The sequence below is a fragment of the Vespa velutina genome, chromosome 22 (assembly GCF_912470025.1).
Source record: "Vespa velutina chromosome 22, iVesVel2.1, whole genome shotgun sequence".
In the NCBI taxonomy this organism is placed as follows: domain Eukaryota; kingdom Metazoa; phylum Arthropoda; class Insecta; order Hymenoptera; family Vespidae; genus Vespa; species Vespa velutina.
Window position 1 is genome coordinate 1,889,554 of NC_062209.1, and position 15,000 is coordinate 1,904,553.

General features: G+C 27.5%; 1 protein-coding gene across 1 annotated transcript in view; it reads right to left on the bottom strand.

The window, feature by feature from the left end:
• The window catches only part of LOC124956553 (scavenger receptor class B member 1-like), a 37,298-nt gene that overhangs the window by 8,347 nt on the left and 13,951 nt on the right, over positions 1-15,000 (bottom strand). The window contains 2 exon segments of the mRNA XM_047512514.1: positions 2,736-2,962; positions 2,965-3,063. Of these exon segments, the coding sequence (XP_047368470.1) occupies positions 2,736-2,962; positions 2,965-3,063 (326 nt within the window).

The window sequence follows — 15,000 nt, forward strand, 5'->3', positions numbered from 1 at the left end:
TATATATATATATATATATATATATATATATATTTTTTTTTTCTATTCTCGTTTGTCGTCGTATTTTTTTCGATCGCAAAATAAAAACGAAATAACAAAAAAAAAAAAAGAAAAAGAGGGGGGAAAAAAGAAAGAAAATTTATGCAACTTATTCATTGTTAATCAATATAACATCCATAAATCCGAATCTACGAACGTGTAAAAATCAATTATACACTTTTATGTTTACTTTTCTCCTCCTCCTCCTCCTCCTCCTCCTCCTTCTTATATCGCCATTTTATTGAGTCTTGCAAATAATAATCTTTTGTCAAGTCCTTGATTCCGCGATACGATAGGTATTCCATTTCAAGATTCTTTTCTACTACTATATAACTAGAAGATATAATCTATTGGAATTCTAGTTGATTTCAATAATAATTTAATGAAACATGAGAAAAATTAAATAATAAATTATTATTATTATTATTATTATTATTATTATTATTACTATTATTATCGTATTTGCTCTTACGTGCGTGTGTGATTAGAAGGAAAAAAAAAAAAAAGGGAAAAGAAAAACTAAAGGAAAAGAAAAAAAAAAAAAAAGAAAAGAAACTCGAAGTTATTATCATAAAAGTTATGTAATTTTGTTTTTTTTCTTTTTTTGTGTGTGTTTTTTTTTTTTCGAATATTTTAAAACTAGCATGATCAATGAAAATCAACGATATACTTTCAGATACATATATAAATTTCAATCGCAATTACTTCACAGGTAAACTCGTATAGAGTTATCACCTTCGTCATTGGTGAAAGTTTCTTGAACGTTTTATTATGCATGTTACCTTCGCATGGTTTCATAGACCTTCTTTTAAGTTTCTTACAACGTTCGTTATATTGAAAACTCTTACATGTTAGAAATAATTATAAATGAAAAATATTACGATCGATAATCTAATGACGAAATGTTTTCGACATTATAAATCGTAAATTCCATTAGAACCATTATTATTTAATTATTTTCTATGTCATATGTAATACAATGATATGTTTATTAGCGGTATTTATGATAACGTAATTGTGCAGTTATTATAAAATAAAGAAAACTAACGCAAATTCTTTTCAACTCTTAAACGTAAGTATAGCTACATTTATATATATATATATATATATATATATATATATATATATATATATATATATATATATATATTGTAATTTAATAAAACGTGAAAAGAATTGAATGATAAATTGATTTATATCTACTCTTACGTAGGTATGTAATTGGAAAAAAAAACAAAAAAAAAACAAAAAAAAAGAAAAAAGAAACAAAAGCAAACAAAAAGAAAAAAAAACAAAATTGAATCAGAAATCAAAATTATTATCATAAACATATGATTTGCAATTATATATATAGTGTGATCGAATATATCGTAAAGAATATATCATTAATACTGTTAGATATTATCAGTTTCAAGTAGCAGAAATAAGATTCAAGTATGTAAATATTGATCTTTCAAGTGGCAATCATATAATGACTTTTACGATCTATAAATTTTCCAAGAATAATAATCTGCGTTTTGATCATTTTCAAGAAGACAAAAGATGAAGTTTCATTTGAAGGAAGAGAAATCGTACGATACGTTCCACGATGTCTAAGGTCATAAGGTCCGTCGTTCAAAAGGACGTTTGAGATGTGGTAAAGAAACAAAAAAAAAAAAATAAAATAAAAGGAAAAGAGAGAGAGAGAGAGAGAGAAGAAAGTAAGACTCGGTGATTAATTAAAACCACAGATTCCGGTTCGTCGTCAATGACGGAACGATGACGACTCGAATGATCTTTCCAAGAAATATAAAGTTTAAGTTCGTTTTTTCTGATTTTTTTTTTCTCTTCCTCTTCTTCTTCTTCTTCCTTCTTCTATTTTCCACATTCAAGATGAACGTTCAATTATAAATATTCATATAATGATATTAATTCACAAAGCGCAAAGAGAATCAATTCTTTTCTTTTTCTTGGTTTTTCTTTCCTTTTTTTTCTTTTTTTTTGTTCGAAGAAAAAGAAGAAGAAGAAGAAGAAGAAGTAGAAGAAGAAAAGTCAATTTGACTTTTGTATTTATTCCGTCTTTAATATTTACGTAGATCGAAAGATCAGACGTCGGAAAGTGAATACTCGAGAGAGCTTAGTTAAATAATAATACGAAAAGAGGTACTTTGCCGTTGACAACAGATTTCAAATCTCGTTATCAAATTAATTATTATTAGAAAAATTTCCGTAAACCGATAGATATTATTTCGATTCGTATTTCCATCGAATGTTATCGGTACTCATACATTTTTCTTTCCATTCCTTTTTCTTTTTCTCTTTTATATTGTTCACGGTATAAAATTTTTCATCGTCGTTCAAAATGAAATACAAATTAAATATAAATTAAATATCAATTAAATATAATCAAATATTATACGAGTAATATCAAAGTATATCAATTGTCGTTCATTGTTATACTTGACAAATTTCTATGATACGTAAGAACGAACAAATGAGTCGAATTTCGAGATGGGGTGGGGTGGGGGGGGGGTGGGAGGGGAGGGGAGGGGAAAGGTGAGAGGAGGGGGGGTGGGAAAGAAAGAAAGAAAGAAAAAAATCAAAAAGAAAAGGAAAGAGAAGATTAAAAAAAAAAAAAAAAAAAAAAAAAAGAAAAAAGAAAAAAAAGCAAAAGGAAGGATAGAGAAAAAGAAAGAAATCTTTATAAATCGACTTACCGGCGTAAAAACGTATTGCTTTCGAATTTTATAGCTGACCGTATCATTTTCGTTGAACTTTATCTCAACTTTCTCCCAGCGCTGCGAATAAACGTACGGTCCGAGCTCGTCTAACACTGGTTTCTCGCCGTTGTTCAAGAATTCATCGGCATTCGTGACGTTATAAATGTACACGTGCAAACGTGGTATAACAGGCGGTGCTTTCCACCAGCCATAAGTCCTTCCAATGCGATCTGCTTGTTCACGATGATATTTATCAACTGAGGAAATAGAGCCGCTAATATTGCGGCAATAACGATCAGAAGGACGCCGAAGGCCACAGCGGCCCCTGTAAAAACAAGAGAGAGAAAAAAATAATTGAAGGGAAAAAAAAAAAGAAAACAAAGAAAAAAAAAAAAAAAGGGAAAACAAATGCGTAGACAAACAAATGACCTTCATTATTATTTACATACTATCGATATTTAAACGTACGTAAGAAAATGATAAATATATTGATGTAATTGAAGTTGGAACTTAGTTCGAGATTTTATATCGAATTAAGAGAAGACACGAAAAAAACAAGACCTTCCTCTCTCTCTATCTATCTCTTTCTTTCTTTCTTTCTTTCTTTCTTTCTTTTTATCTTTAATTATCCAAGAAATTCTAAGAAAAAAAAAAAAAAATTAAAAAAAAGAAGAATGAAAGATATAAAAGAGGGATGAAGCATGAAAATTTGCTGGTTAACGATTTAAATCAGTGAAGAAGAATTAGAAGAAACCGGTCTGTTGTATATATATATATAAATATACGAAAGTTCCAATGTCAAGGTCCAAGAGTCAAGGTAGACGACTATCATGCCAGGGGGCTTAGAATTAACGAGATAGACAGACTTCTTCATGTTATATGTGAGCTTTACAACAGACATCCTTTATGTTTTTTTTTTTTTGCTTGTTATTTATTCACCTTTTTTTTCTTTTCTTCTTGTTCCTCTTCATAAATAATCAACGACAATGGCAACGAAATGAAATATAAAAAGTTAAACGATTGTATATTCGCAAGGATATCGAGATAGGTTCGTTAATTGGCCATCCGTAATGGCCATTCAACTATATTTTATTATTAAATATATTTTATTATCAAAAATGGCTACAATTTTATTGACTTTACCATGAACATTGACATAAAGAAAAATATCTCTTTTGCTCGGAGTTGATGCTAATGAAGATGGTAAAAGTATAAATGGTAGAACATTTAAAATAATTCATATCTTTTTTGAAATAAAAGAGAAAGGTCACATTATGATATTTTGTAATAATAAAATGTTGAAATGAATGAAGCAACTAATTAGTATAATATCTTATTCGAATGTTAACATTTGTATTTATGTATATATGTATATGACGATACATAAAACAAACTGGTATGAGATCGTCGACACTGATCTATTATGTTTTGATATATTCCATTAGGTCAAGGTTATTTCTTTTTTTTTTTCTTTCTATTTTTTTTTCGGCCTCGTTACGAAACCATCGAATTTTTCCTTTCCGTTTCTTTCCTCTTTTTTTTCTCTCTCTCTCTCTCTCTCTCTCTCTCTCTCTCTCTCTCTATTTCTTTTCCTTCTATAGAAAGAATTATTTCACTTTTATCTTCGCTTACGCGATACGTACGTATATCTCTCGATACGAAACGCTTGAAAATTAATATCGATCATTCTCAAATATTGACGTAAAAATAGCAAATCATTTATCTTTCTTCTTTCCCCTTTTTTTTTCTTTTTTATTATTATTATTATTATTATTATTATTATTATTATTATTATTATTATTATTATTATTCCATTGACGTTGAATGAAACTATTAGAGATAATACATTAGAGATAAATAAAGTGATAAATCATTTGAACAAGTCTGTATGAAGATATTATTAAAAATTTTATGGAAGTTTTCGTTCTCATTCTTTTTTTTTCTATCAAGAAATATAACATCCGATAGGAGATAGAATGCGTCATAACAATCGATATGATAAATAACAATCGTGATTTTACTCAGAAATGACAGTGATAGCGTTCGCTTCCGAGCACCCGTTATACGTGGCATATTAATTTTATAAATTAATTTTATTATTTTATAAGTGGCATATAATTTTTTAAATGGCATATTAATACATATAAATTTATATTATATAATAAATTTAAATTCTATGTAGTAAGCCGACATACGTATGTTAGTAATTTTATTTATTTATTTTATTTACTTTAATTATTAATTATATATTTTATTATATTATTTTTATTTATTTTATTATTTTATTAATTATATATATATAAATATATTACAATAATATTTCACATTCACGTCGAATGTTATCAATATGAAAAGATACACGTTAAATTTCGCGTTAAATTTCGCGTTAATTGATTACATATCTGACGTACGTATCATACGTACGTGCCAATTGAACCTTAAAAATTCTTTCTATCTTTCTTTCTATCTTTCATTCTTTCGATCTTCTCTCAAATTAACGCATAATATTTTCTTACATTTGATATATTCGAATATAAATCACGAAGATAAAGCGAAGAGAAATTTCGTTCGACGTAGGGAAAGAATTAAAAAAAAAAAAAAAAAAACATAAATAAATTCCAATCGAAATTCACATTTACAACTCACACGCGTCATACCGATTAAAAAACCTGTCCTCTGTAAACTTTACTGGGGGGGGGGGGGGGGGGTTAGGGGAAGGGAAAAAGGAAAGAAATGGCGAAAGTTCGTTTAAACGTGATTATTTAATATTTGTAATACGTATGAACACGTTCGGTAACACCATAAATCAAAGCAAACAGGTGGACCAGTTTTCCATCGACATGATTCTTCATAGTTTTATTATCATTAAACTGGATATTAGATTTCTTTACGTTTCGCGTTCGTAATATTTTAAAGCGTCATTTCTAACGCTTGTAAGCGTTATCGTCTAAAGCTCACCGCAAATTTCCTGTGGTGCCTTAAATATGTTAACCTTCTATTTTCATTTTTTTTTTCTTTTTTCTTTTTTTTTTTAACTTATCCACACTTAAACGTCGTCTCACAGTAACGTAACAAGGAGAGAAAGTGATTTTTCTAAGGGAAGGGTAAAGAAAATAAAACAAAAAAAAAAAAGAAAAGAAAAGAAAATAATAATTTCTATAAAAAAAAAAAAAAAAAAAAAAAAACTATATATATAAATGTAATAATCAAATCGATCAGCGTACTCCGCTTCCTCCCTTTTTCTCAACATGAAATTCATAATCTTTTGAACGAAATAAAATCAATTAGAAATGTTAAGCTCGTTTAGAAAGTGTAATACGTTCGAATGTAAAGCGAAAAGTACCGCGTAATTATTATCACTTTGGTGATCATAAATCGTCGGAATAATAAGTGCAATAAATAGCACGAGAAGGGAATTGGATAAAAAGAAAACAAGAACAACAACAAAATAATAGCAAAAAGAAAAAAAAAAAGAAATGAAAATAAATATAAAAACAATTGAAAAATTATTTTAATGTCCTCGCTAATTATCCTACGGACCAACGACGATTGTCCTTTTCGCAAGAATTAATATCCGTGATTTAAACTTTTCCATGTTCCAAAAAAAAAAAAAAAATCTCAAAAGTTGGCCTCTCTACGTCAGAGCAGCATAATATTGTATAATATCCCAAGATAATTATTCGAAGTCGTGGTATGTTAATAAAAAAGAAAGGAAAAAAGAAAAAAAAAGAAAAGAAAAAAAAAATATTGCAAATCTTTTGCGCATTTACGACTTTCCTTATAACACGCTCTAGGATGTATATTTTTTTTTTCTTCTTCTTCTTTTTTTTTTTCTTCTCTTTTTTCGTCCAATCCAAATAAACAATTTTCTTCGATTGTTTCTTATATTCGTACGACTGAGTAACAGACCATTCCAATCTATTTTTTAATAACATTAATATTATTAAATTAATATTATTAATAACGATAATATTAAATAAAATTAAAAATTTATATGAATTTATAGTAATTTTATTGAATTTATAAAAATTAATAAAATACTATATTATATTATATTTATTGAAGTGTTTTATGATTAAAGGGGCAAAAAAAAAAAAAAGAAAGAAAAAAAACAAGAAAAAAAAAAAAAAAGAACTAACCTCGTGTAAAGGACCGATAAAGTAAATATCTTTGAATCGTAGAATTTATTCGACATCAATAAATTTGACCTATTTAACGAACAATTTTTTATCATAAAAAAAAAAAGAAAAAAAAAGAGAGACAGAGAGAGAGAGAGAGAGAGAGAGAGAGAGAGAGAACATTACGATAAGACGTGAGACAAAATAATTCGCGTTTGTCTTCTTGAAGACGAATAGAAAAAGGAAAATGAAGAATAAAGAAAAAAAAAAAAAAAAAAAGAAAAAGAAAAAAAGAAAAAGAAAAATTAAACGACCGACAGCTCTCTTCGATCAACTCGATCAACTCGATCTCTTGATCTCTCGACTTGCCGATATTTTATTTCTCTCTTAGCAAGCAACTACTATTTACTACCTACTAAACGGGGAAATCGTAAAATTTTTTACACAGTAATATCGTGAATGCAATTCGGTATGAAATCGAACTATTCGAAATCTAGATCAAAGTAATACTTAAAAGTATTTACGTTTGATCGTCCGTGCGAGACGGTGTCTTTAATAGCACGCGCGTCAGAAAAGAAAAGGAAAAAAAAAAAAAAAAAAAAAAAAAAAAAAAAAAATAAAAGGAAGAAGGGGGAAAAAGGAAAGAAAGAAAAGAAAAAAAAAGAAAGAAAGAAAGAAAAAAAAAAAAAAAAAAGAAAATGAAAAAGAGGGGAGAAAAAAAGAGAGCGTTAAAAGAGATATGGCGAGCGATTTAATCACTCGTTTCGAAGCCTTTCTAAAAAGTCACTTTGATATGCGCAAGGAAATATGCCTTGGCGGAAGAAAGATCGTATCGTCTTCCGACTTTTATTCTTTTTTTTTTTCCCTCTTGTTTTTCTTTTTTTTTCTTTTTTTTTCTTTTTCTTTTTTCTTTTTTCTTTTTTCTTTTCCTATTATAAACGTCAGCCGTCTTTCCTCAACCATTGCACATTAGTATTTTCATGCTATCGCGAAAAAAAGATTTGCTTCTTTTGATAAAATGTAAAATATAAGAAACGAAGGTAAGCATAAGACGTAATTTTTCCATTTGGCTTGTAAAAATTCTATTTCAATTTTGAATCGTTTGATGAAACTTTTAAACGAATATTGATATTATCCAAGAGTACATTCGATGCTATATATTAAATATCAAATATATATGGTCGATGGAAGATCGACGGAAAAGAGAAAAAAAAAAAAAGAAAGAGAAAAAGAAAAGAGAAGAGAGAGGAAAAAAAAAAGAAAAAAAGGAAAAAAAAAGGGTAAAAAAGAAATCGGAGAAACGCAACGAGCGAAGTAATAAGCAAAGAAACGATATTTCTTTTACGTAACGTCACGATCGCGAAGTCCAAACTCCGACGGGATTCTCTTCGACCATGTAAGTATGTAAGCGTGCATATGTAAGCATGTAATTATTATACTTGAAAGATTACAATGCGATATCCATTAAACTTTAGATGATTAATCTAAATCAACCTGTTTTTCTTTTCCTTTTTTTTTTTTTTTTTTGTTTTTCGTATTACTCGTGTAAATTCAATAAGTGTTCCGTGAAAAGGATAATACAAATTAATATCCAAATATTTTCTTATTATTTTTCTTCCTAATTTGTATAAAATTAATTTTCTTAAATAATATATATATATATATATATATTTATTTATTTATTTGTTTATTGTTAATAAATCGTTTTCTGAAATAATTACTGATCGTTATTATTTTCTTTCTTAAAATCACATATCTATTATATATTTAAATAATTATTACATATTTACTTACGTTCAATTATCTTTATCATTTAATAATTCGTATGTTACGTTCTAATTGAAGAATACGTCGAGTTTTCTCGACGCGTCGAAAGGAAATGAAAAGAAGGAAAAAAAAAAAAAAAAAAAAAAAAAAAAAAAAAAAAAAAAAAAAATAAAAAAAAGAAAAATTGCCTTAAAAAAAATTAAAAAGGATTATTTCGATATACGAAAATTATCTATTTCGTCTATCTAATTTAATTTTTACTCAAATACAAATGAAATATCCTTCATGTATTATTTTTAACGAACAATTGTCCTGCTACGTTTAACGTTTGAAAAAAAAAAAAAATAATTTTTCTTTTCTATCATTTTCTTATACGATCCGACAAAGCAGAGAAAAAAATAGAAAGCAAAAGAGACAGACAGACAGACAGACAAAGAGACTAAAAGAGAGACTGAGAGAGAGATAGAGAGAGAGAGAGAGAGAGATAGAGAGAAAGAGAAAGAGAGAAATAGGAAACGATATCTACGATTGTAGGAGCGATTCACTTATATAATCTCACATTGCGTTGACATCGCCTACGACGTCCAGTGAAATTATTATAGTTCGTTCCTCGTCGTTGATCAAGTGATCGCATGCCTCGACGAATTTCAAACGTCGAATATGTAGCTCTCTTCTGTCTACCTACTTACTCGAAAGGAAGAAGAAACTAGTACTATATTTTATTTATAGATATAAAATCGCAAAAACAATAATAATAATAATAATAATAATAATAATAATAATAATAATAATAATAATAATAATAATAATAATAATACAAATATTATATACGACCTTTAACGTATAACGCTTTAAAAAAATTAGAACGATCAAAACTTATAGATTATTACGTATGATAATATCGAACGTAATTATAAAATATTCCTTATCAAACATCTAAACGTGTATTATTAATTAATTTCGTTCCCTTTTGTTTTCTTTTTTTTTTTTCTTTTCTTTCTTTCTTTCTTTTTTTTTTTCTTTTCTTTCTTTCTTTTTTTTTTTTTTTTTTTTTTTTAATGATGACACGTATAACGATTAATAAGATTATGTTAATTAAAATGAAACACGTATTCGAACGTAATTATGAAATATCCGTATTTTAATCATAATCGGTGGCTTCACGCCGATGAAACAATTAAATACTTTCCGGTCTATCTTTCACAATGTCAGTTAACAATTGAGAGGCCATAACTAATCTAATTTAATTTGTCCAGAGAAAGTCTCGCGACCATTGAGACCTTGTCGTCATTCTCTTCTCTAATTTTTCTTTTCTCTCTCTCTCTCTCTCTCTCTCTCTCTTTCTTTTTTTTTTCATATCGTTAAACCGAAACTCTTCTTTCTTTCTTTCTCTCTTTCTTTCTCTCTTTCTCTCTCTCTTTCTTTCTTATCTCTAACCGACTGACCTACTTACTTACTTACTTATTCACTTCCTTCCTTCGTTATTCCTTCGCATATCCTCGTGAAAATTTGCTCATTGAAAATTCTCAAGAGAATATTCGTGTCTGTCGTGTGTTACTTGTGAAAAAAAAAATACAAAATAACTTTAATATATATCAAACGGGAAAAATAAAGTGAGAGGAAAGAATGGAAAAAAAAAAGAAAGAAAAGAAAAAAAAAAAAAAAGAATTCGATTTTTGAGATTTTCATTAAGGAAAAAAAAAAAAAAAATATATCATCAAAGATTTTCGAAGGATCGCAAATTTTCGTCTATCGTTCACTTTAGAAATTAGAATTTTCTCTCTCTCTCTCTCTCTCTCTTTCTTAAAACGTTACGGACGACTTCGTACGTCCGACCTCCATTTCAAAGTCCCAACTCGACGTGTACTTATTTATTTACGCTCGACATTTTCCACGAGACCGTTAGAAAGAATATAGAGGAAACTTTCCTATCTCGAAATTTCTAATTTAAAATTGAAAAGCGTCGAAGATACGTGTACGACGTACTTACGTCGTACAACCCTCGTGTACATTCACCTTCATACTAATATATAAGAAAATTTTTCTTTTTCCTTTTTTCCTTTTTGTAAAAAAATAACATTATACTAATACTCGCTTTTAGTTTTATTCTATACCATTAGCTCATTAAAATCAATTTAAAATTGATATATATATATATATCAATTTTAAATTGATATTTATGTGATATCATTAATATCATTATAAATGATTATTGTGCTCTTATTTAAACAAAATGAAAGTCACCTTGATATTTTCCAAAAACAGAAAAAAAAAGAAATATATATATATATATATATATATATAATGGTAGAAGTCATTACGTGCGATTCATTTTATAATTATAAATGTATAATTAAAAATTATGAGATCTTTGATTTCCAACAAATTTTTTCTTTTTCTTTCTTTCTTTTTTCTTTTTTCTTTTTTTTTTTTTTTTTTACTTCACTTGAATCCAATAAAGTCGAAGTTAATCAAAGGCTTATGAAAGATTATACTTTTCCTTTGTATCTTGGCTGTCCTTCCATACGATTAATTCTATTTTTAATAAATTATATATTATGTTTATTCGTATATATATATATATATATACATATTTATATATTTACATGTTTATCGTAAATATCGTGTACGATCATTTTAATTCTTTTACGAAGAATATTCATGAAGTTGAATCTTTTAAGAACGGGTTTCTGTTACTCGAACGGAAAGCGGAACAGAAAAGTACACTGACTCGCTTCTTGAAGATGAAAATCAACGAACGAACGAACGAACGAACGAATGATCGATCGAGGTCGTGCTATCATTTCGTGCTATTCGAGTGAAATCATGTAAAACCAATGTAACCAACGTCGGACATTAAATATGGATCATAAAATATCTATCTCTGAATGAATAAAAAAAAACAAAAAATAATAATAATAATAAAAAAAGAAAATACAAAAATTTACATCCTCAACTCCACCCACCCACCCACCCTACCCCCATCACCACCACCCTCTCACTGTCAAACGTAAAAATTATTATTTTCGAATTATTATTATCTAGTAATTATATAAATTTCGATAATAATTTCAATGTACGTAAACGTATTTTTACGATACGTATGATATTGGGATTCATACGTAAAGTTCTTGGCTACTTTCACTCTACGTTCGATAAATCCATTAAAATATATACAATCGTGTATATCGTGATCTGTTAAAAATAAATTAATAAATTTTCTTTTTATTTTTTTTTAAATGCGATTATACAATATCTTGTCGCTGTTTAGAAACTTATTAAATCGTTTATCGCGAATTAAAAATTATTCGAAAGTCTATCGAAAAGAGTTCTGATGATCTTCCGAAAAAAAAGAAAAAAAAAAAAGATATTATTTAATCTTATTATTACTATTAACAATAATATCGTCAATTTTTATGAAATAAAATATACGTCGTGATAATTTCAATTAACGCGAAAGAATGACATGAATTTGAATTTGGCCAAAACGAAGAAGATATTTATGGCATGCTTATTACTCGTCATAGTTTTTCGTTTGTGTTAAATGCATTTGACAAAAAAAAAAAAAAAAAAAAAAAAAAAAAAAAAAAAAAAAAGAAAAAGACGAAAAAAAAAGGGTATAAGATCGAAGGATAAAGGATAGACGACGCGATATGCGGAGCGTTTGTCGGTGAAAAAAAGAAAAAGGAGAGAAAAAGAAAAGAAGGAAAGGAGGAAGAAGAAAAAAAAAAAAGAACAAAAAAAGAAAGAAGCATTAATGTGGGTAAGCAGATAGAAGGTACACCGATCGGTGGTGGCCTCGCCTTCGTGCAATGAGCTTCTTATTCGCAGGCGAAAGGATGCCACCATAGCGAGAGCAATGGTTCTCAACCTGTGCCAATTTTCTAATATCATTAATTGAGAAAATATTCGCAGTTTCTTCGCAGTCACGTTGATAGATACGATATATAATTAAAATGCAACGTGATCACGAAAGAAATCTGTCTAAATATACAATTAAATGTCAAATACAAATTAAAATTGAAATGAGAAAAAGAAAAAGAATTCAAGACGTCAAACATGGAACAATAGGAAATGAATCATTCGTGTTGTACGAGAACGTTCATTGTTAAATTTAAAAATCGATATCGTAAGATTTGTCGCGACGTTTGGAAATGACGAAAAAAAAAAAAAAAGAAAAAGGAAGAAAAATAAAAGAAAAAAGAAAAAAGAAAAAAAAAAAGAAAATAATGAGAACCTTTCCGTACGTCCATGATAATATGCGTCCATAGTAAATGCGAATCCAAAGTGAGATAGCTTTGTGTAATTAATATTTTTTTCTTTCCCCCTTTTTTCCCCTTTTTCTTCTGCCATTTTTTTCATCTCTTCTTTTTCGTTTTATCATTCTTTTCTCTCTCTCTCTCTCTCTCTCTCTCTCTCTCTCTCTCTCTCTCTCTTTCTCTCTATACGTGTTCGAAGTCGTTCGTCTTCCTAACTGGTTCAGAAGAGCTACTTCGTAAGAGCTAACTTTGTTCTTTAGCGGATTACGCATCACTATGATCTCCGGGAAATGCATTTCATATATTTTAAATTAGCTTCTATGGCATTCGATTTATTAATATTGGATACACTTTAGAACTGACGTTTTTTTTTTTTCTTTCTTTTTTTCTTTACGAACGAAAAAAATAAATAAATAAAAAAAGTAAATAATTCAGAAGAACATGTGGATAATCCAACAGAAAAAAAAGAGATGATAGAGACAGAGAGAGAGAGAGAGAGAGAGAGAGAGAGAGAGAGAGAGGGGTGAAATTAATATTTTCTTTCTAGTTTTTTTCCTTTTTTTTTTTTTTTGTAATTTAACCGTTGCCTTAATTGCCTTTCGTCGCTGTCAACAGAAGATAAAAAAAAAAAAAAGAAGAAAAGAAAAAAGCAAAGAAAAGAACAGAAAACGAAAACTATACATCCTTGAAGACTTTATGTATATACGTCGTGATAAAACGAAAAAAAGGACAAAAAAAGAAAAAAAGAAAAAGAAAAAAGAAATAATAAAAAATTAAATTAAATTAAAAGAAGAAGAAATAAAAAATATTACACAACGTGTAAGTATTAATAAAATTAAGAATTCGTAAGAATTTACACGATTCTCTCTTTCTCTCTCTCTCTCTCTCTCTCTCTCTCTCTTTAACTATCTTTATCTTGAAGAGAAAAAGAAAGAAGGAAAGAAAGAAAAAAATAAATAAAAAAGACCGAGGGAACGTGTCGACGTATTCCTTCGATGAAAAAAAAATAAAAATAAAAATCTTCCGATATGACAGCAATTTAAAAATTTTTATATATACATATTGTGACGAAAGAACGAATCGATTATGGCGAAGTCGTTGATCGGCTAAAAAAAAATTAATAAATTCTATTGTTAAATTGTACGACCTCAAAACGCAAGCGCGAATTTCGAAGGACGAAGAAGTCGTCATCTACGAGACTTTGAGAACTGTGTGCTTAATAATTAACGACTGCTATAAAATCGTCCTTAAATAGATAACATTTTCTAAACGTCTCAAAATAATTAATCGAAATAGAATACCTTTTTTGACTTGCGTTGACTTACGTGTTACGTGACGTCCGTTCGTTTCGTTCGTTCCGATCATTCATAAATATTTTACGTGCTAATAATTCGTGATTCATACTTCGAAATGAAAAAAGAAATAAAAAAAATTAAAAATAAAAAATAAAAACAAAAAAATACCTGTATGATAATGATGACCGATAAATAATAATACAAACAAGGAGGAAGAATGTGGCTTTGAACGTTGACTCTTTTCAGATAATTAATTTAATATATATATAAATATATATATTAAAAAATATTTATTTTATATATTATAATATTAGTTAATTAGGTTAATTAGGTTAAAATAAATAATCTATTTAAAATATTTTATATATCATATATATATATATATAATTTATTTTTTAGATTATTTTATTAATACAATATATATTTGCATATAATAATATTAAATTGCAATATTTTTTGTTATAAAATAAAAATACGGCGTATTTTTTATGTTCTAATCATTCGACATAAGTAATAGAAAGAAAAAAAAAAAATATATATATATATATATATATATATATATATATACATGTATGTGATTTGTTGATAACGATTGTCACATAACTCATCTTATTCATTGGTATAAAATGTTTTATTAAAATAAATAAACAAAAACATTCATGATTGACCTGAAAAACGAAAAAAAAAAAAAAATATATACATGTTTGTGTTGTGTGTGTAATTTGAGATTTATCGATAACGATTGTCACATAACTCATCTTACTCATTGATATAGAATGCTTCATTAAAATAAATAAACAAAAACATTCATGGATGATCTGAA